The sequence below is a fragment of the Haliotis cracherodii genome, unplaced genomic scaffold, assembly GCF_022045235.1.
Source record: "Haliotis cracherodii isolate W230 unplaced genomic scaffold, xgHalCrac1.p SCAF_7, whole genome shotgun sequence".
In the NCBI taxonomy this organism is placed as follows: Eukaryota; Metazoa; Mollusca; class Gastropoda; order Lepetellida; family Haliotidae; genus Haliotis; species Haliotis cracherodii.
The window spans coordinates 27,932,454-27,955,563 of NW_027266330.1; the positions used below are offsets into that span (position 1 = coordinate 27,932,454).

The 23,110-nt window shown below is 39.7% G+C and overlaps 2 protein-coding genes across 2 annotated transcripts in view; one reads left to right on the forward strand and one right to left on the reverse strand.

The window, feature by feature from the left end:
- Positions 1 to 1,976: 1,976 nt before the first annotated feature.
- Positions 1,977 to 23,110, reverse strand: part of LOC139447554 (phospholipid scramblase 2-like) — a 44,526-nt gene continuing 23,392 nt past the window's right edge. Inside the window, exons 2-8 of the mRNA XM_071228957.1 lie at positions 12,202 to 12,512; positions 11,380 to 11,505; positions 8,104 to 8,181; positions 7,101 to 7,240; positions 6,146 to 6,310; positions 3,346 to 3,507; positions 1,977 to 2,322 (exon numbers count right to left, since the gene is read on the reverse strand). Coding sequence (XP_071085058.1) covers positions 2,260 to 2,322; positions 3,346 to 3,507; positions 6,146 to 6,310; positions 7,101 to 7,240; positions 8,104 to 8,181; positions 11,380 to 11,505; positions 12,202 to 12,484 — 1,017 coding nt within the window. The 5' untranslated portion in view covers positions 12,485 to 12,512 and the 3' untranslated portion in view covers positions 1,977 to 2,259. The remainder of the gene's footprint in view (positions 2,323 to 3,345; positions 3,508 to 6,145; positions 6,311 to 7,100; positions 7,241 to 8,103; positions 8,182 to 11,379; positions 11,506 to 12,201; positions 12,513 to 23,110) is intronic.
- LOC139447553 (uncharacterized) overlaps positions 19,061 to 23,110 on the forward strand; it is a 52,210-nt gene continuing 48,160 nt past the window's right edge. Inside the window, exon 1 of the mRNA XM_071228956.1 lies at positions 19,061 to 19,182. The gene's annotated coding sequence lies outside the window, so the exon portion shown is untranslated. The remainder of the gene's footprint in view (positions 19,183 to 23,110) is intronic.

Below are 23,110 nucleotides of genomic sequence, written 5' to 3' on the forward strand. Positions count from 1 at the left end.
GAGTGAGTGAGTTTGGTTTAAGGTAGCTTTTAGCAATATTGCAGCAACACATAGGGACACCAGAAATTGGCTTCACACATTGTACCCATGTCGGGAATCGAACCTGGGTCTTCGGCGTGACGAGCGAACGCTTTAACCACTTGGCTAAACGACCGCCCCTGCAGGCATGGATGATAAATTATAAATAGATGGTGCTGAGGGGAGATGGCAAACTGTCGATTGTCTGACATGTTACTGTTGAAAGTAAGTGTCTGAATCCAGGTCAGGTTTAGAGACACAGGTACTTGAGTCCATTTTTGTCTACCAGTCAGAGATCTATGGTAATATACAATATTTGATACATACAAACACTACCCATCCAGTATAAAGGAGACGCTATCTATCAAAGAAAGGGAATTACAGAAAGCTGAAATGAAACATTATCAGTAAATATGAGGAATTTCTACAAAGAGTGGCTTTAAACCTGTACATACCACAGAAACATTTATATATGATACAATACATGTATCATGGTACAAAGTATCAGGATACACAGATACTTCAGTGAATCATTACAATCTGAGATGAAGTCTACAAACGCCATTACAGGGATCACCATCTACACATATACGCAGATCTATGGTAGAAATATCTACTCTACAGAAACAATAAATATGGGTTCCTGATCAAGGTGAGAAGTGAAATAAAAAATGTATACTAAAAAGCATATACATAAAAGATGAAGTAAATTAAAATAATTTCAAATATTTATACACTGACCTTAAAAACACTTTGATAATATCAAAGCTTTTAAAAGTGGCACCATCTACACATTAACAGTGTTGATTTAAAAAGTTGAATACAGTGATTAATACAGATATTAATATAGGTGCCAGTATATCACAGAAAACAACATAAACTGGGTGGTTGCTAATACCAAAGAAAATATTTGGTGTATATGGATGTCTAAGCAGGTCTTTCATTGGTGGAACAGCGACTGGCACATCATGCTGTCATCTGAGTGAGTGTTTTTATCCCGCTTAGAGGAATATTCCAGCAATATTGCGGCAGGCACACCACAAACAGGCTTCACGTATTGTACTCATATGGGGATTTGAACCAGGGTCTTTGGTGTGATGGGCGACCACTTTAACCACCAGACTCCCCTACCGGCCATTGGTAGGAGGAGAGTGTTGTGTTGTGTTGTGTTGTGTTGTGTTGTGTGGTGTGGTGTGGTGTTGCGTTGCGTTGCGTTGCGTTGCGTTGCGTTGCGTGGCGTGGCGTGGCGTGGCGTGGTGTGGCGTGCTGCTTTGAACATTATTTCAGTCATATAACTGTGTGTCAGATTTATTTTCGATTTTTTACTACTATGGGAAACCCACGAGCACAGGTGCTGACAAAACTTCAAACATAATCAGGGCGGACCAGGATTCAAACCCACAATCAAAACTTACTGGCACAAGCTCCTCACAGCGATAGTACGTTCCCGGAGCTCTCTATACTATCGCTGCCACCAGTCAAAACTCCCCACTGTGAATAGGTGGCCACAACCATGCTTGGAGTTGAACTCGCAACCGAATGACCGTTATGTTTACAAACAAGTGACGACTGTCGTGACGCCGAATACACTTATCGCTGCTAAATTACTTTCTTCGTTTGTCAATTTGAATTTCTGTTTCATTAAAACTATCGTGTTATTGATATAGTAAGAATGTAAGGGAGAAGTTGGTTGATTTTCCGTTAGTCTGCAATCTCGAACCAATCTGATTATCAAAACAACAAAGTGAATTCATCTGGAAAACATGGTCAGTCGTAAACCTTTTCAAATTGAAATATGATGGCATTCCCAGAGACATAAACAAAAGTATAAACGTTACTACATATGGGGTTGGAGGGCAAATTTCAAGATTCTTGAAATGGCCGCGCCCACACTGGTGGCAGCGATGTTACCGAGAGTGTAACGAAGGTGTCACGCGCTGGGAAGGAGCTTGTTACTGGCATGCCCAAGGGGTGCAACTCTGCACAACAAAATGTAGTACCTTAGACAAGTGGGCCATTTCCTTTATATAGCTGGTCAACTTTAAGTGTGTGCTGACAGAAAAATAAAATTAATGTGTTGTATGAAAGTGATGGATTACATGTTGTTTAACCTAATCCTTATCATAGGTTCCATGTCTATTTAAGGAGCACTAATCATGTGTGCTGAATGAACAGGTGAGAAGGCCATTGCAGACCGCATCTCAACTATCTTGTTGTACTGTCTGAACATGTAGTGTCATTCTAATGCAGATGGTCCATCTCCTTCTTGACATTCTTCTTGTCATTTTCAAAGTACATGAAATCCTGAAAGAAAATACAACATGTTTTAGATACACAAGCAACTTTGTGAAATCTGATTAAACTAAAACAAAAAAAATAAAAAGGGATTCCATCATGTGATACATATATATTATGCAGTAAATCATTTATTATCATTGGTAATATCAATCATCACATTACAAATGATGTGCAAACAGTTTATGTATTAAACTGCATTATATCGTGTACAATGTTTTTTGAACCCTGAATAAAAAGATTATTACAAAAAAACAAAAAAACAAAAAATTATACAAGGCCACAGCAACCTGTTTCTTGCTTTACACATATAGAGAGATTATTAGCCGAGTGTGTCAATATTGTAAATATTATATATTAGGATATCAACATTGCATTGATATGAGCATAATACACATTTATTATCCATATCTTGCTTTAAAGATATAGAGGGATTATAAGCTGTGTGTAAGAGTGTGGTCATATTGTAAATATTATATTAGGAATACAAACTGTATTGATACAATGTTAATACATATTTATTTTTCCTAACACATAATAGTGAAACACACATACAAGGATAACAACCTTTTTATGATATGTCATTCTTACAATAATCAATGTTTAAGGTACAAAATCACTCAATGAACGAACATTAGAAACCGTGTATGAATACAAAGCTTGATTGAACCTCGCAATTCATCATATAGTGATTGATTGTCCAAAGAAATATGGTGACACATTGAGCAAAAGCAAATTGGGAATGGTAGTCAATAGTTTAATGAGAAAGATGTATGGAGGTTGAATCTAGTTCCTGGTTGGTGGCCTCACTGTGAGTGAGTGAGTGAGTGAGTGAGTGAGTGAGTGGGTGGGTGGGTGAGTGAGTGAGTGAGTGAGTGAGTGAGTGAGTGAGTGAGTGAGTGAGTGAGTGAGTGAGTGAGTGAGTGAGTGAGTGAGTGAGTGAGTGAGTGAGTGAGTGGTGGGTGGGTGTGTGTGTGTGTGGGTGGGTGGGTGGGTGGGTGGGTGGGTGAGTGAGTTTTAGCGCATACTCACAATGAGGAAGATGGCTCCCAACATGACAGCCTTCATCTTGACGTCCAGATCCATGGGGAAGGAGATACCAAAGTTGTCAGCATCTGTGAATACCTCCTTGGCCAGTCCGGACCACTGCTTGGAGATCCTTCCCACCTCCGTACTGTGGTCAGCAGACGTCACCTGGAGCAGCAGAGTGAGACGGTTCGTAAGTCTGATGTCTTACGGTAAGTATATATTCCACCTAAACTAGAAGTGTGCAGAGTGAGAGGTGTCATAAGTCTGATGTCTTACGGTAAGTATATATTCCACCTAAAGTTGGAGTGTGCAGAGTGAGAAGGGTCGTAAGTCTGATGTCTTACGGTAAGTATATATTCCACCTAAAGTTGGAGTGTGCAGAGTGAGAGGTGTCGTAATTCTGATGTCTTACGGTAAGTATATATTCCACCCAAAGTTGGAGTGTGCAGAGTGAGAAGGGTCGTAAGTCTGATGTCTTACGGTAAGTATATATTCCACCTAAAGTTGGAGTGTGCAGAGTGAGAGGAGTCATAAGTCTGATGTCTTACGGTAAGTATATATTCCACCAAAGTTGGAGTGTGCAGAATGAGAGGGGTCGTAAGTCTGATGTCTTACGGTAAGTATATATTCCACCTAAAGTTGGAGTGTGCAGAGTGAAAAGGGTCATAAGTCTGATGTCTTACGGTAAGTATATATGCCACCAAAGTTGGAGAGTGCAGAATGAGAGGGGTCGTAAGTCTGATGTCTTACGGTAAGTATATATTCCACCAAAGTTGGAGTGTGCAGAGTGAGAAGGGTCGTAAGTCTGATGTCTTACGGTAAGTATATATTCCACCTAAAGTTGGAGTGTGCAGAGTGAGAGGAGTCATAAGTCTGATGTCTTACGGTAAGTATATATTCCACCAAAGTTGGAGTGTGCAGAATGAGAGGGGTCGTAAGTCTGATGTCTTACGGTAAGTATATATTCCACCTAAACTAGGAGTGTGCAGAGTGAGAAGGGTCGTAAGTCTGATGTCTAACAGTAAGTATATATTCCACATAAACTAGGAGTATACAGAGTAAGAGGGGTCGTAGATCTTATGTCTCACAGTAAGTATATATAAGTACAAGTAACATAAAACAGGGCCCCCAACTAAAATTCATTGAATACTAACTGGAAACATGCACTACATACTGAGGAAGATTTACCATGGAATTCAAAGAGAGTGAGTATGGTTTAACAACGCTTTTAGCAATATTCCAGCAATATCACAGCAGGAGACACAAGAAATGGGCTTCACACATTGTACCCTTGTGGGGAATCGAACCTGTTTTCAGCAAGACAAGCGAACGGTTTAACCACTAGGCTACCCCACCGCCCTATGGAATTCAAAAGGGAGAAACACTTTGGGTTTTGCTACTTTAATTGGAACTTTTTTTGCCCAAACTGAAATAAGAATTCTACTTTAGTGTACTAATAGTTCTACTTCATTCAACTAATAGTTCTACTTTATTCAACTAATATTTATACTTTGTTCGACTAATAGTTATACTTCATTCAACTACCGTATTTTCTTGAGTATAGTGCACACTTTTTTTCCAAAACACACAGCTGTGTAGAAGGGGGTGTGCATTATACAAGAATTAATGAGTTTTGATGTTTTTTTTCCCCATGGGAAAGACATTACTGTGAGCACATAACACCGGAAATACCATGTCAACAAATCCATACTGAAGTATGCAAATTAGTCATGTAATTACACTGTCTGGCTATAAAAAGTGTTCTTTGTATATTTGGACTTATCTTTGTAACTTATCTTATTAATTTTATTCAAAATTCCTTTTAATAATGTTTTAATTAATTTTGACGAAATCGTGTGCGAAGCGATCGGAAGATTGCACAACTCACCGTTATTATAACAGCAACCACGGTCAAATTACCGCTATTGACGACTTGAAACGAACATTAGTTGACAGAGAATGGATACATATATCATAAATGCCATACTGTGACTCGTTAAAAGTCATATTTGTTTTTGTTGGACGATTCTATGTCAACACGTAATTCTCTAATCACGCAATCACGTGCATGGGAGCCTTGACAGTGACTGGTCAGACTGGTTCCATGTAAAAAATAATACCCGGCAAAAGCAATCAGCTGCTTCGCTTAGGGTTATCATTATTTTGAATATGTTAAGTAAAAGCTGCATCTAAATTAACAAGATATTGGAATATATTATTCCTGATAAAAAAATAGTTTCAGGTACAATTTTTGCCGATCCTTGCATTAAAACCCTGTAAAGTTATATCATTGGGTGTGTCTTGACCGAATCACCGGTAGATTCCAAGAAAACGTGTGTACAGCTGTTTACGAGAAAATACACATGGTAATCTTAATCCCTGGATATAAAACAATGCCTAGCAGAACAAAAAATACAACTTAAACGGTAAATCAACATGTCTGGTGATTTTTTAGCTCAAATTTCGAATTTGTACTGACCAAGTTTCTCATCACCTGTTCGTTTGCCGGACTTCGCTAAAGGGGTAAATCTACGGTGTAATTTCTTTTCTGCGCTTGGTATTCAAATTTCTTTTTTCAAAAATTGAATCCGCTAGAGGGGGGGGGTACGCATTATACATGAGTGCGCACTATACTCAAGAAAATATGGTAATAGTTCTACTTTATTCAACTAAATCTCTACTTTTAAGAACCTTATAACTAGTATTAACATGATAAAAGTTTGAAAACCAAGATGGGTGTGGTACTGTTAACTACAATTTTTCATTCATGTCTATTCCAGCTAGCAGTGTGTTATTTGCTTACATCAAACTCGACGTCGCCACAGATATTCCACTGGCAGCAGGGCCCCTTGATCCCCAGGATGGTCTCTTCATCCACGTTCTGGATGTAGAACTTGGGCTTACACAGATGCCAGCCCTGCTTCACGTAGCCGATCACCGTGCCGGGTGGGGCTTGCACCTCTATCACCTGCACAACAAAACATACACAAACACTAGTACTGTCATCATCATCATCATCATCATCATCATCATCATCATTATCATCATTTTAACCAGTCATCATCATCATCATCATCATCATCATCATCATCATCATGTCATCGTTGTCATCATCATCATCATCATCATCATCATCATTCCTCATCACCAATCATTATCATCATCATCATCATCAATCATCATCACCGGTCATCATCATCACCATTACCAGTCGTCGTCATCATCATCATCATCATCATCATCATCATCATCATCATCATCATCACCACCAATCATCATCATCACCAGTCATCATCATCATCAGTCATCATCATCACCAGTCATCACCAGTCATCATCATCACCATCATCATCATCATCATCACCAGTCATTATCATCATCAATCACTGTCATTACCAATCACCAACCACCATCAATCACCAATCACTACCATTCCAATCATCATCAACCATCGCCAATAACATCATCATCATGAAAAGTATCGGTGGTGCCTCTGTAAATACATTAAGCAGCATCTTTTGTTATCATTTCACCATCACAGTTCTTGCCATTTCTGATGTCATCATTACTACTGTAGTAGTACTACTCTGTAATTGTTGTCCTCATTTAATCATCAGAAGTTTAATTCCCATGTCAATTTCAACATGACCAATATCATAAGCACATGTGACACCAAAGTGAAAAGTAAATAGAGCCTAATTATGCTATGGAAGGCTCACTTGACCTTGTGCAAGTCATGGGTTGAAGGTGAAGGTTACCTGCAGACAACAAGGACACCAGCAAGTGTTACAGCGTAGAGGTCGTGACAAGTGCATCACTTCACGATTCTGGTTGTCTTTGATCTTCATGTCAAAGGGTCTTACAGCTCCGCAGCAGCACAGCACACAGCAACAGTTGTCTGCAAACAACACAAGTCTCCATACATTGTCTCCCATCTGTCAATACCATTCTCTGACACAAGTTCAGAACTACATTCACGGGGATGATAACAATACTAAGATAAGGCCATCATAGATCATTAATGATCCAATTTCTTTAAAATGCGTTAGGTATTCCTCTTTTTTAATTTACTGGTAATTTTTTCCAAACTAACTGTTCAAGATATGTTGCTCCTCAACTGTTGACAAACCTGAATTTACATGGAGCATAATGTTTTGTTGGAAATGTTTATAGCATATTTAATCCAATAATGTTAATCAGCTGCTATTGACAACATATCATGTATATATACCGTATTCAACGTAATAAGCGCCCCTCTCTAATAAGCGCCCACGGCGATATTTGCTAATATATTGGCCAGTGAACAATCCTAATTAGCACCCCTTCCGATTGATCAATGTACACAAGACTTATATATTCACGTATAATACACACTTGTGTGTTATATGCACACTTAATTATGGGTAATTAAATTCTAAAAAAATATATCTGTCGTACATAAACATATCATGCTGTCAGCATAAACCACGAAATTTATCTTTTAACTCACTAAAATAATATTCTAATAACAGCCCCCTATTTCTAATTTTGAGAGAATCCTGGGCGCTTATTACGTCAAATACGGTACCTCTCATCACTTGGTTGTAGTCACTCCAGCTTCATAACGGTGTAAGAATCTACATACAAACATTGCTAAATACAATTAACCACAAGTTGCATATTCATTTCATGAACTCAACATCTGCCTTTGTATCAAGTCATTTTTTTATGTTGATCGATGTTGAACTCGGACTGAATGTCTCCCAAGACCTCTGTACATACCTTCCTTAGCCCTGTACACTGTCTGGCCCAGGGTGTTGCACACCTCGTACTTGTTGTTTCTCTCGCACCCGGTCACAGCTGGAACACAGTCACTTTACTACAGACAATAGGCAACTATTTCAATCGTGGAATAAAATAACATGTTTGAGAACATTTTTCTTTTCTTTCCAACAAGTCTGTAACTAATTTCAGAAACGAAAAAAACCTTGCAACTTTATTGAGGATCAAGCAATCTTATTTTGACTCACCATTCCAAACACAATGTCCTTATTTCCTTTATCAATTTCACCTGGCCACCAATTCTTTTAAGGAATCATTTAAAGGAATATATTTATAATAATTGCATTTTTATTTCAACCAACCTTCTGTTTAAAAAGATAGGTCTATAAACCAAATGACACATCGCCATATTATCGTTAGGATATTTGACAACTATCAGTCAATCAATCTCCCATGATACAAAACCATCTTAGACATGAAACACTGTGTACAAAATGTTACATACAGTCAAGTCTCGTTTATCTGACACTCGTTAATCCGACAATCTGCTTTATCCATCACAAATGATGGGAACCGATTAAATCAGTGCTATTTAGACCCATTATTCCGACAGTCTCGCACTCCAACACACCTAATTTGCAACGAATTGCTGAAATCACTAATTAATCAGTCTTGTTAATCCTACACAGTGATTAGCGTACTCCGTGGTCATAGGTCCGCAAGTACATAGCCCCATGTTTAGATGCGAGACGAGTCGGCGAGTAGCTGCATATTTAAACGCTGCTGAGATAAACTTGCTTAATAATAAACAATTACTGCTTTAAATAAAACAAGTTCTCGCTACCGCTGTGGACATCCCTTTACAGGTCACGTCAGAACGACTATTCGCGAAATTTGACCGACCAATGAAATTACTAACAGGAAGTCGACATTAGCCACTAAGAAAGCAGCTTTCTAAGCATTGCGGCACTAGTTTCAAATTGGCGACTCCCATTCCAGACTATGCATTAAAAAGTATTTTAAATCAGTCATTCAGTCTGTAACAGTAGTTTTGTGTTAAACTTTAGAGGTTGCATTTTTAGAAAACATATTCCCCAGACAATGTAACACAACAATATGAATATTTCATTTTTTTATTACAACATGTTTGAATCGTTATCTATCGTGTAGTTGTCCAATTTTCAATCACGAACGTTGATAATACCTAATTTCGTTTATCCAATATACTTGTTAATCTGACATAATCATTTGCAACCAACAATGTCGGATTAACGGGACTTGACTGTATGTTACAAGTGTAACAGTAGTGTAAATTATTTAGTTGTGATTACTACAAATCCAAAGAGAAGCACGCCAATAATCCTCAAAAATACCCTATAACTTGTGAATCTTAAAAATGTTTTGACGATGCAATGTTTTGTTTATTTGTTGTTTAGCGCCACACTCAGCAATATTTCAGCTGTATGATACAGCTATATGATCGCTATAGGCGATAAACAGGTTTGGGTTGTCTGCCACGCTGACTTGGTTGATGCATGTCATCGTATCCAAAATGCATAGATTGTTGCTCATGGTGTCAGTCAGTGGATTGTCTAGTTCCTATTCAATTATTTACTGACCGCCGTCATATAATCAGAATGTTGCAAGCAAACAAACATACAAACAGAATTCTTTTTGGTAGGTCCAATAAGTGTGGCGTAACAACAAACGAACAACCAAAGTTATTAAAGGGCAGCACTGTATTGATTCATGTTGAATGGGAACAGGGGCTCTTCATGTCTTAAATTTGGTAGTTCTTTTATATATTCAATAACTGAACATCAACGATGTAAAATATAAAAGAGAAATATCTAAAGCAGGGATCACACCACCAATGTTGTTATGATCACGATTATTTGATCTAGTCAGTTTGTCATAATCACTATTACATGTTGACATAGAATCGTCCAACAAAAACAAATGACTTTTAACGAGTCAAAGTATGGCATTTATGATATATGTATCCATTCTCTGTCAACCAAAGTTCGTTTCAAGGCATCAATAGCGGTATTCTGACCGTGGTTGCTGTTAATAACGGTGAGTTGTGCGATCTTCCGATCACTTCACACACGATTTCGCAGAAATTAATAAAAACAATATTAAAAGGAATTTTGAATAAAATTAATGAAATAAGTTACAAACATAAGTCCAGATATACAAAGAACACTTTTTATAGCCAGACAGTGTAATTACATAATTATTTTGTATTTCTGGTGTTATGTGCTCACAGTAATGTCTTTCCCATGGGGAAAAAAAATATCCGAACTCATAATTCGTGTATAATGAGCACCCCCTTCTACACAGCTGTGTTTTTTGGAAAAAAGTGCACACTATACTCAAGAAAATACGGTACTTGATCTAGTCAGTATGTCACATGATAATAATGGCTATTTGATCAAGTCAGTGTTTCATAATAATGATTATTTGATCAAGTCAGTTTGTCATAATAACAATTAGATCAAGTCAGTTTGTCATATGACAATAACGTCTATTTGATCTAGTCAGTTTTTCATAATAACGGTTATTTGATCAAGTCAGTTTGTCATAACAATTTTATCTTGTCTAGTTTGTCATGATCACGATAATTTGATCTAGTCAGTTTTTCATAATAACCATTATTTGATCTAGTCAGTTTGTCATAATAACAATTTGATCTTGACTAGTTTGTCATGATCACCACGATTATTTTAACTAGTCAGTTTTTCATAATAACGATTATTTAATCGAGTCAGTTTGTCATGATCATGATTATTTTATCTAGTCAGTTTGTCATATGATAATAACAACTATTTGATCAAGTCAGTTTTTCATAATAACGATTATTTGATCTAGTCAGTTTGTCATAACAACAATTTGATCAAGTCAGTTTGTCATATGATAATAACACCTATTTTATCTAGTCAGTTTGTCATATGATAATAACAACTATTTAATCAAGTCAATTTGTTATGATCACAATTATTTGATCTAGTCAGTTTGTCATGATTACGATTATTTGATCTAGTCAGTTTGTCATATGATAATAACGCCTATTTTATCCAGTCGATTTGTCCTAATAACAATTATTTGATCTGGTCAGTTTGTCATGATCACGATTATTTGATCTAGTCAGTTTGTCAAGATCACGATTATTTGATCTAGTCAGTTTGTCATGATCACAATTATGCAAAATCGGATGGAATGGAAAGAACAGTATTGCTAGAATATGAATGCTACCATGCATTCAGTGTTACCTACCTTCAAATACTTCTTTCTTCTGTTTGACGAGCAGCTGGTCTATGCCGACCAGATATTCCAGCCCTGGTGGACAGTTGACAGGTGCTTGTCCCTGAGCCCAACCCCCAGGCCCTCCCACTGGGGGCACTGTAACATACAGACATACATAGTGAGGGCAGTGAAATTTGGTTTGCATGCATATACTAATTGCCTTGCATCTGTGTGTGTGTGTTTCTGTGTGTGTTTCTGTCTGTGTGTGTGTGTGTGTGTGTCTGTGTGTGTGTGTGTGTGTGTCTCTCTGTGTGTGCCTGTGCGTGTGTATGTATGATGGAATGTGTATGTGTATGTGACTAATGTTGTTTCTCTGTACTGCTACCCCACTGAGATACCATGCTGCAGTTTATCTTGGATACCCCACTCAGTGTACAGATGTGTTTCTGTCCGAATGACAAATGACCGCTTTGGTCCGCTAGATTTGATTTCAGAAGACACAATGGTGAGATTCACTATATGCCTTTCTGCACAAACTTCTCCTTATCCATGTGGACAAGTTCACACACAGTTTCAAAGTAACGCAAATGACTGGTAAATTTAGCCTTCTTCTAATAGAATACTGCAATCAGAATTAGAAAAAAAAAATTACGATACGCAGTCAGTATGTACATGATGTAATGCTAGTCTGAGTAGATACCAGCCTTTGGTTATTACAAAACTGCTAATACGACTTGTCGAAAACACAATACATTATTGGATACAGTAAGTATATCTTATCACCAGCTCAAACTCGATGCATTTAAACATGATGAATGATGGCATCTCTACGACAGACACAGCATACACTACCTCCAGGCACTGGCTGCATGCCTATTGCCTGGCCACCGGGCTGGGCGGGGTACCCTGGCTGCTGCTGCTGGGGGGGCTGGCCAGGTTGCTGTGAAGGGTAGCCAGGTTGCTGTTGAGGGTAGCCAGGCTGCTGTTGAGGGGGGTAGCCAGGCTGTTGAGGGGGGTAGCCAGGCTGTTGAGGGGGGTAGCCAGGGTCTGGTTGAGGCATGGGTGCACCTGATTTTCCTTCTGGAACAATGATATCTACCTGCTGTGGGGCTGCGTTAGGATAGGGTGCAGACATCTTGAATCTGGGTACTGATGACTACGTCCTGAAAAAATAAAATAATTCAGAGTTAACATGGTTACAGCCGGTTCTGGGCCGGTGGGGTAGCTTAGTGGTTAAAGTGTTCACTTGTCACGCCAAAGACCCGGGTTCAATTCTCCACATGGATACAATGTGTGACGCCAATTTCTGATTTCCCCCGCTGTGATAAAACGGTTACAGGCCGGCAAAGCCACATTTCGAAAATAGATAGCCCAAATTGATGTGGCTCTCGCGGCAATGGTTATGGTTGCGTGATTGTATAATGTGGCTCTCGCGGCTATGCTGTCAAAACATGCTTTGTGATTCTAACAGGTTACCGTATATAACAAAACAAGTCTTGTTTTCTCATTTTCTATTCAACAAGGATAACATATTCATCAAAACTTTACATTGATGAATATGAATAGCATATGAATATCATAATGCAGATGAAGGAGGTCGCCCACATGGTCAGCATATTCCATCTCACTCAGGTGTGGGTTCAGGAGCTGGATCTTGAGGGACACAATACGTGCATCGATTGCCTTGTACTTCTTTCTTCGTGAAGGTTCTGATCACTGGTGTGAGAGTCTCAGGACTGCAACCTCTTTGAGTGACTGCTCTCGCTGAAATAGCTTCACTACCTCGTAGATGTTCGGGTGTCACTTCTTGGAAAGTTTCTTTATCTTGTTGTGCAACCCTTCCAGGTGATTGTTGGTACGGTGGCCTTGGTTTTCGAAATGGTTCCAAATCTCTGGCATGAAGGCCCCCCTTGAACCCAACAGGTTGTCACGTAGTCCATGAAGGCAGTCACTTTAGGGCCAGCAGGAGAGTCAGCAATGGCATCAAGCCACACATCATCCACTTTGTCATGAGGTACTAGAGGGAGGACAGCAGCTCTTGTCACCAGCTTCTTCAACTCCTCATCTTCCTTATAGTCCAACACAAGACCTTCTTTCTGCACCCTCTTCCAGATACATTGGGTGAAGTGAAAGAAACACCCTCTAACTAATGTCCCAGGACATACATCAGTCATGGCATTGTGAGCTGCACGTTCAAAGTCCAACTGAATTGTAAGTGGGGCAAACTCTAGACCTCCTCTACTAGCAAAATCGCATAGGTACTGAAACATGTTGACATAACTTTTGTTCGATTGGACAACAAACAGTAAACTAATGGAAACATATGGCCAAACACCTCAGCATGTAAACAATAAATCTGATCAAACAACTTGGGACAGGCATAAAATGTACCATCACAAAATACAATGTCTGCAGTACACAAATGTTCAATGTTCTTGTCTGTAGTGAAGATGATGATGTCGTCACTAACACGGTGTAGGAACTGGTCGCCTCCCTCAGTCTGGGAGTACCGCGCTTACATGCTTAGTAATTTAAATGTGGGACACTCATATAAAGGTATCGGTAATCGGATTAATTAATTACCCGCTAGAATAGGCGAAATGCACTCAGCTGAAAATGTGGCTTTACCGGCAATAGCCATTTCTGAAATGTGGCTCTCCCGGCTAGACACCGATAAAACCATACTCACTCACTCACACACTACAGCAGGTTTTACAAGATATTGTGTCCTAAACGCATATAAATGAAAATGGACACAAATACTTGACATTGCTGGGGTATGCAAAAGGTCATTGGTCATCATGTCATAGCTGTTTGATACATATTATATTAGTGACCCACCCAGGTGCTAAGGGACCGACTATAGGTGAAAAATCACATTTTGACTTTTCAAAAGTACAGCATCTTAAGAACACAAAAATACAATTCACGAGCTTCAATATTTATTTATTATAGTGATACATGAGATCACACATGGCTATCTTCACTGAAGTAAGTTGATGTCAAATCTTCATGACGTCATAGCACGATGGTATCCCAGCACCCATAAGGTCCCTTTTCTCCAGGTCGGTCACATTTATCGAATTTTCCAAATTTGCATGTAACCTCCTTTTCTACAGTGATAAGAAATAAATTATGTGTTTGATATCTTTAACCTAACACTGAAATCCCAATCCATAAGGCTTCTGAGTATGGAAAATAATATACATCACAAAGTAGACACAATCTACGGATAACAACTTCTTTAATTACTGTGAAGGTGACGTTTCAGTATAGATCCTTATACTGTCGTCAAGCAAGACATCTCTGACCATATCTACCAGCTCAACACAGTGCTCCAACCTGATAACTTTTCCTCACTAAACACTGCCACGACCCAGGCCAACAAGAAACTGTACACTAAGACCAAGGCCAGCCACATCAAGGAGTTCATACACCTCCTCACCAACAAGCCCTAGTCTAGCACAAGCCACATTAACAACAAACTGTACACTAAGACCAAGGTCAACCACATCAAGAAGTTCATACACCTCCTCACCAACAAGCCCTAGTCTAGCACAAGCCACATTAACAACAAACTGTACACTAAGACCAAGGTCAACCACATCAAGAAGTTCATACACCTCCTCACCAACAAGCCCTAGTCTAGCACAAGCCACATTAACAACAAACTGCACACTGAGACCAAGGCCAACCACATCAAGAAGTTCATACACCTCCTCACCAACAAGCCCTAGTCTAGCACAAGCCACATTAACAGCAAACTGTACACTAAGTCCAAGGCCAGCCACATCAAGAAGTTCATACACCTCCTCACCAACAAGCCCCAGACTAGCACAAGTCACCTTAACAACAAACACCACCACCAAAAGACTGTTGTCAACCTCAGCCAAACTTCAGCCTTGCTTGACAACGGTATAAGGATCTTTACCGAGACTTTGCCTTTCTAGTAATTAAAGATGTTGTTATTCATAAACTGTGTCAACTTAATTGTCATCCGTCAACTTCTATGTAATGCCTATCAAACAATTGATAAACATAAGGAAGAGAATTTATGGATGTCAACTTTTGGAGTAGATCCATAAATTCTCTTCCTTATGTGTATCACTTCTAAATACTGTTTGTACAAAGAATTGATTACATCAGTAAATCATTCAGAAATCAAGTGGAGTTTGCCACTTGTCGCCAGTCTTGGGCCCCAGACAATATTCATGGCTTGGACCCCCAAAATATAATTCTCTTTGCATGCTTGTTTGCTTGCAACATTCCAGCTTTTTGATGGCAGTCTTTAAATGACTGAGTCTGGGCCAGGCTTTGCAGTGATTGACATTTTGAGCATCGATCTATGCATTTTGGATATGATGACATGCATCAAACATGTCCGCAAGCCTGACCACCTGATCCCGTTGGTCACCTCTTACGACAAACAAACTGAGGAGAAAACGTGTCTACAGTTGATTCTGATTTTCAGAAACACAAGGTAATCTTAATATCTGCATGTAAAACAATGCCTTGTATACAGTCAGTACAATTGAAATTCTAATTCATCATGTCTAATGATGTCTTATCACAAATTTCATATTTTCACAGACCAAGTTTGTTTTCTCCTGTTTGTTCAACTGAAGCGATATGATGAAGATTTTAACTGCTCACAATATATGGAATATACGGCAATTATTTACGTAGCTTGTACCCGAGAATTGGGGTGCATTCTACACAAGTACACCACACACAAGAAAATACGGTATGTCGCCACATTCATTTTTATTGACCTTTGCTTTTTCTTCAATTCCCCGCCATCATCCACATAATTTGGTCCAAAGAATCCGTAATACAAATAAACACATTGTTCTGGCTTTACAAGTTATTTCCGAATGGTTTTTACAATCTTTCTCTGAGTGAGTGAGTGAGCATGGTTTTATGCCACTTTTAGCAATAATTCAGTAATATCATAGCAAGGGACACCATAAATGGGCTTCACACATTGTACTCATGCTGGGAATAGAAGCCTCACCTTCAGTGTGACGAGCAAACACTTTAACCACTGGGCTTCCCCATGGCCCCAATTCTCTTAGAACCCTTGTGGTTGGTTGGTTGGTTGGTTGGTTGGTTTGTTGTTTAACGCCGCACTCGGCAATATTCCAGCTATATGACAGCGTTCTGTAAATATTCGAGCCTGGACCAGACAATCCAGTGATTAATATCATAAGCATCGATTCACGCAATTGGGATCGATGACATTGCATCAACCAAGTCAGCAAGCCTGACCACCCGATCCCGTTAGTCGCCTTTTATGACAAGCAGCATAGTCACCTTTTACTGCAAACATGGGTTGCTGAAGACCTATTCTACCTCGGAATCTTCACGGGTCGAGAACCCTTGTGTCATTTATAAGTGTTATTTAATTTGACTGAGCTATTTCATGTCCTTAAATGTCTCTTGTTTAATGCCACACTTGCCAATAATCCAGCTATACCACATTTATATGATGGCTGTCTGTAAACAATCAAATGTGGACCAGACAATCCAGTGATTGATATTGTGAGCAACAATCGATGCGGCATTGCCATCGGGGTAAGATGACATGCAATTAACCAAGTCACTGACCCTGGCCACTAGATCCAGTAAGTCGCCTTATACAACCAGAATGAATTACTGGTGACCAACTCAGATAGGAATCATCCTGGGTCACCATCAAGGAAAATGGACGCACATTGCTACACTGTCTACTATCGAGAATAAATTACTGGAGACCAACTTGGATAGGAATCGCCCTGAGTCACCCTCACTGTGATATAACCATCAAGGAAAATGGACGCACATTGCAACACTGTCTACTATCGGGAATAAATTACTGGTGACCAACTCGGATAGGAATCGCCCTGAGTCACCCTCACTGTGATATAACCATCAAGGAAAATGGACGCACATTGCAACACTGTCTACTTGGTGTGTCATGTCATATCGTCCTGACTGTCAAGTCTTCCATCAAACATATCTCTTGATGAACTGCACCCGACAGTTTTCTTAGCTGGGTGACACATATATCTTCCTTTCAAAATGCATCATGCATATATGTTTTCATAAATACCTTATAAATAGTTGACATAACAATCTTGTCATCTCACACTAATTATAGCTAACGCCCATAAGCATGATAAGTGTTCACATTCATGAAATTCATACATACCATTGTGATGTTTTTTTAAAATTTTGCACTATAATAAAGAAAATATGTATCTTGAAAACAGAATATAACTTGGGTGAAATACGTCTATAAACATGATAAATGAATGCTAGACCGCACATATATCCTGCGATACGTATTTGATGTTTTCTAAATTATTCCCCACCATATCGTGGCTATTTTCATCCGTACATAAGCCGATACGGTCTTTATCTGCAGCCCTGTCATACATACCATTGTGATGAACTGTAGGGTCGAGTCTGTAGAGGTTACCCAGTAAGAAATACTGTTTATCCAAAATAAAATCCAAACTTGTATACAAAAGGTTCACACAGTGGACGTTTCTATCCCAAGTGAAAGCACCTATTTCTAAATCTTTGTCGTCAATTTGACATGAGCTTCTTCAGTGTTTGAAATGGCATCACACTATATGAAACCAACCAACCGGCTGAACGCTTCAAGATCAATGTCGATACTGACATGTACAACATTAACCTGCTATAGCTCATGTAAAGTCGGATGACAACCCTGGAAAAGGGTGTTATGTTGCTTAGATACAAAACATACTCTTAAACAGATAGATACAGGGCTTTGTGTAAACATCAGCTTTTGAGAGTTATTTGCGACGTAAACGTTGTCTGTTTCAATGATGACGTGCTGTAACTATTTGAACGTACATGTCCTTAGCACAAAGAGGAATGACAATGACAGTATTACAGTGCATGTCACCATGCTTGTGGGGAGATGAGAGATCGACAGTGTCTAGTTTTCTGTCGTATATAACAGTGCATGTCACCATGCTATTGGGGAGATGAGAGATCGACAGTGTCTAGTTTTCTGTCGTATATAACAGTACATGTCACCATGCTTGTGAGATGTGGGATCAACAGTCTCTAGTTTTCTGTCGTATATAACAGTGGATGTCACCATGCATGTGAGGAGATGAGAGATCGACAGTGTCTAGTTTTCTGTCGTATATAACAGTACATGTCACCATGCTTGTGAGATGTGGGATCAACAGTCTCTAGTTTTCTGTCGTATATAACAGTGAATGTCACCATGCTTGTGAGGAGATGAGAGATCGACAGTGTCTAGTTTTCTGTGGTATATAACAGTGCAGGTCACCATGCTTGTGAGGAGATGAGAGATCGACAGTGTCTAGTTTTCTGTCGTATATAACAGTGCTTGTCACCATGCTTGTGAGGAGATGAGAGATTGACAGTGTCTAGTTTTCTGTCGTATATAACAGTGGATGTCACCATGCTTGTGAGGAGATGAGAGATCGACAGTGTCTAGTTTTCTGTCGTATATAACAGTACATGTCAGCATGCTTGTGAGATGTGGGATCAACAGTGTGTAGTTTTCTGTCGTATATAACAGTGAATGTCACCATGCTTGTGAGGAGATGAGAGATCGACAGTCTCTAGTTTTCTGTCGTATATAACAGTGGATGTCACCATGCTTGTGGGGAGATGAGAGATCGACAGTCTCTAGTTTTCTGTCGTATATAACAGTGGATGTCACCATGCTTGTGGGGAGATGAGAGATCTACAGTCTCTAGTTTTCTGTAGCGTAGATTGTCTGAAATATTTGCAACATCATCATGACCAAGTTGAACCCTCTGGTGGAAAACTGGAATTTCTAAAGTAAGTATGAAATTATATTCTTCATGTAACACACATAACAAAGTGGAGTCGAGTGATTATGGCTTTACACCGTAATATCACAGCAACACCAGAAATTGGCTTCAGACATATTACCCATGTGGAGAACCAACCTTGGCCTTTGGCGAAGCAAGTGAAGGCTTTAACCACTGGGCTATCCAACTGCCAACAAGAAAAGTATTTTCAATCATCAATCTTCGACCTTGGCGAGTGTCCTATGTCACCATGACATGCATGACGAGGTAGGTAATATGAAGTTGACGAGGTAGGTAATATGAAGTTGACGATGTAGGTAATATGAAGTTGATGAGGTAGGTAATATGAAGTTGACGAGGTAGGTAAAATGAAGTTGACGAGGTAGGTAATATGAAGTTGCACGGTTTGAAATTCCAGAATGTATTCAAGTACAAATGGCGTGCCCTGTTGAACATTTGACACAAAACACATTTCTGTCCCTGAGGTTTCAAGTGTGCCACAGGACCCCATAGAAGATATTCAGGGCTGCCCTTTGGAACTTCAGTGTGTTGTCATTACTCATGCCCTTTGGAACTTCAGTGTGTTGTCATTACTCATGTCCTTTGGAACTTCAGTGCGTTGTCATTACTCATGTCCTTTGGAACTTCAGTGTGTTGTCATTACTCATGTCATTTGGAACTTCAGTGTGTTGTCATTACTCATGTCCTTTGGAACTTCAGTGTGTTGTCATTACTCATGTCATTTGGAACTTCAGTGTGTTGTCATTACTCATGCCCTTTGGAACTTCAGTGTGTTGTCATTACTCATGTCCTTTGGAACTTCAGTGTGTTGTCATTACTCATGTCCTTTGGAACTTCAGTGTGTTGTCATTACTCATGTCCTTTGGAACTTCAGTGTGTTGTCATTACTCATGTCATTTGGAACTTCAGTGTGTTGTCATTACTCATGTCCTTTGGAACTTCAGTGCGTTGTCATTACTCATGTCCTTTGGAACTTCAGTGTGTTGTCATTACTCATGTCCTTTGGAACTTCAGTGCGTTGTCATTACTCATGTCCTTTGGAACTTCACTGTGTTGTCATTACTCATGTCCTTTGGAACTTCAGTGTGTTGTCATTACTCATGTCATTTGGAACTTCAGTGTGTTGTCATTACTCATGTCCTTTGGAACTTCAGTGCGTTGTCATTACTCATGTCCTTTGGAACTTCAGTGTGTTGTCATTACTCATGTCCTTTGGAACTTCAGTGTGTCGTCATTACTCATGCCCTTTGGAACTTCAGTGTGTTGTCATTACTCATGTCATTTGGAACTTCAGTGTGTTGTCATTACTCATGTCCTTTGGAACTTCAGTGTGTTGTCATTACTCATGCCCTTTGGAACTTCAGTGTGTTGTCATTACTCATGTCATTTGGAACTTCAGTGTGTCGTCATTACTCATGTCATTTGGAACTTCACTGTGTTGTCATTACTCATGCCCTTTGGAACTTCAGTGTGTTGTCATTACTCATGTCATTTGGAACTTCAGTGTGTTGTCATTACTCATGCCCTTTGGAACTTCAGTGTGTTGTCATTACTCATGTCCTTTGGAACTTCAGTGCGTTGTCATTACTCATGCCCTTTGGAACTTCAGTGTGTTGTCATTACTCATGCCCTTTGGAACTTCAGTGTGTTGTCATTACTCATGTCCTTTGGAACTTCAGTGCGTTGTCATTACTCATGTCCTTTGGAACTTCAGTGTGTTGTCATTACTCATGTCATTTGGAACTTCAGTGTGTTGTCATTACTCATGTCCTTTGGAACTTCAGTGCGTTGTCATTACTCATGTCCTTTGGAACTTCAGTGTGTTGTCATTACTCATGCCCTTTGGAACTTCAGTGTGTTGTCATTACTCATGTCATTTGGATCTTCAGTGTGTTGTCATTACTCATGCCCTTTGGAACTTCAGTGTGTTGTCATTACTCAAGCCCTTTGGAACTTCAGTGCGTCGTCATTACTCATGCCCTTTGGAACTTCAGTGTGTTGTCATTACTCATGCCCTTTGGAACTTCAGTGTGTTGTCATTACTCATGCCCTTTGGAACTTCAGTGTGTTGTCATTACTCATGTCCTTTGGAACTTCAGTGTGTTGTCATTACTCATGCCCTTTGGAACTTCAGTGTGTCGTCATTACTCATGTCATTTGGAACTTCAGTGCGTTGTCATTACTCATGTCATTTGGAACTTCAGTGTGTTGTCATTACTCATGTCCTTTGGAACTTCAGTGTGTCGTCATTACTCATGCCCTTTGGAACTTCAGTGTGTTGTCATTACTCATGTCCTTTGGAACTTCAGTGCGTTGTCATTACTCATGCCCTTTGGAACTTCAGTGCGTTGTCATTACTCATGCCCTTTGGAACTTCAGTGTGTTGTCATTACTCATGCCCTTTGGAACTTCAGTGCGTTGTCATTACTCATGCCCTTTGGAACTTCAGTGCGTTGTCATTACTCATGCCCTTTGGAACTTCAGTGCGTTGTCATTACTCATGCCCTTTGGAACTTCAGTGCGTTGTCATTACTCATGCCCTTTGGAACTTCAGTGCGTTGTCATTACTCATGCCCTTTGGAACTTCAGTGTGTTGTCATTACTCATGCCCTTTGGAACTTCAGTGCGTTGTCATTACTCATGCCCTTTGGAACTTCAGTGTGTTGTCATTACTCATGTCCTTTGGAACTTCAGTGCGTTGTCATTACTCATGCCCTTTGGAACTTCAGTGCGTTGTCATTACTCATGCCCTTTGGAACTTCAGTGTGTCGTCATTACTCATGCCCTTTGGAACTTCAGTGTGTTGTCATTACTCATGCCCTTTGGAACTTCAGTGCGTTGTCATTACTCATGCCCTTTGGAACTTCAGTGTGTTGTCATTACTCATGTCCTTTGGAACTTCAGTGTGTCGTCATTACTCATGCCCTTTGGAACTTCAGTGTGTTGTCATTACTCATGCCCTTTGGAACTTCAGTGTGTTGTCATTACTCATGTCATTTGGAACTTCAGTGTGTTGTCATTACTCATGTCCTTTGGAACTTCAGTGTGTTGTCATTACTCATGCCCTTTGGAACTTCAGTGCGTTGTCATTACTCATGCCCTTTGGAACTTCAGTGCGTTGTCATTACTCATGTCCTTTGGAACTTCAGTGTGTTGTCATTACTCATGTCCTTTGGAACTTCAGTGCGTTGTCATTACTCATGTCCTTTGGAACTTCAGTGTGTTGTCATTACTCATGCCCTTTGGAACTTCACTGTGTTGTCATTACTCATGTCATTTGGAACTTCAGTGCGTTGTCATTACTCATGCCCTTTGGAACTTCAGTGCGTTGTCATTACTCATGCCCTTTGGAACTTCAGTGCGTCGTCATTACTCATGCCCTTTGGAACTTCAGTGTGTTGTCATTACTCATGTCCTTTGGAACTTCAGTGTGTTGTCATTACTCATGCCCTTTGGAACTTCAGTGTGTTGTCATTACTCATGTCCTTTGGAACTTCAGTGCGTTGTCATTACTCATGTCATTTGGAACTTCAGTGTGTTGTCATTACTCATGTCCTTTGGAACTTCAGTGTGTCGTCATTACTCATGCCCTTTGGAACTTCAGTGTGTTGTCATTACTCATGCCCTTTGGAACTTCAGTGTGTTGTCATTACTCATGTCCTTTGGAACTTCACTGTGTTGTCATTACTCATGCCCTTTGGAACTTCAGTGTGTTGTCATTACTCATGCCCTTTGGAACTTCAGTGCGTTGTCATTACTCATGCCCTTTGGAACTTCAGTGTGTTGTCATTACTCATGCCCTTTGGAACTTCAGTGCGTTGTCATTACTCATGCCCTTTGGAACTTCAGTGTGTTGTCATTACTCATGCCCTTTGGAACTTCAGTGCGTTGTCATTACTCATGCCCTTTGGAAC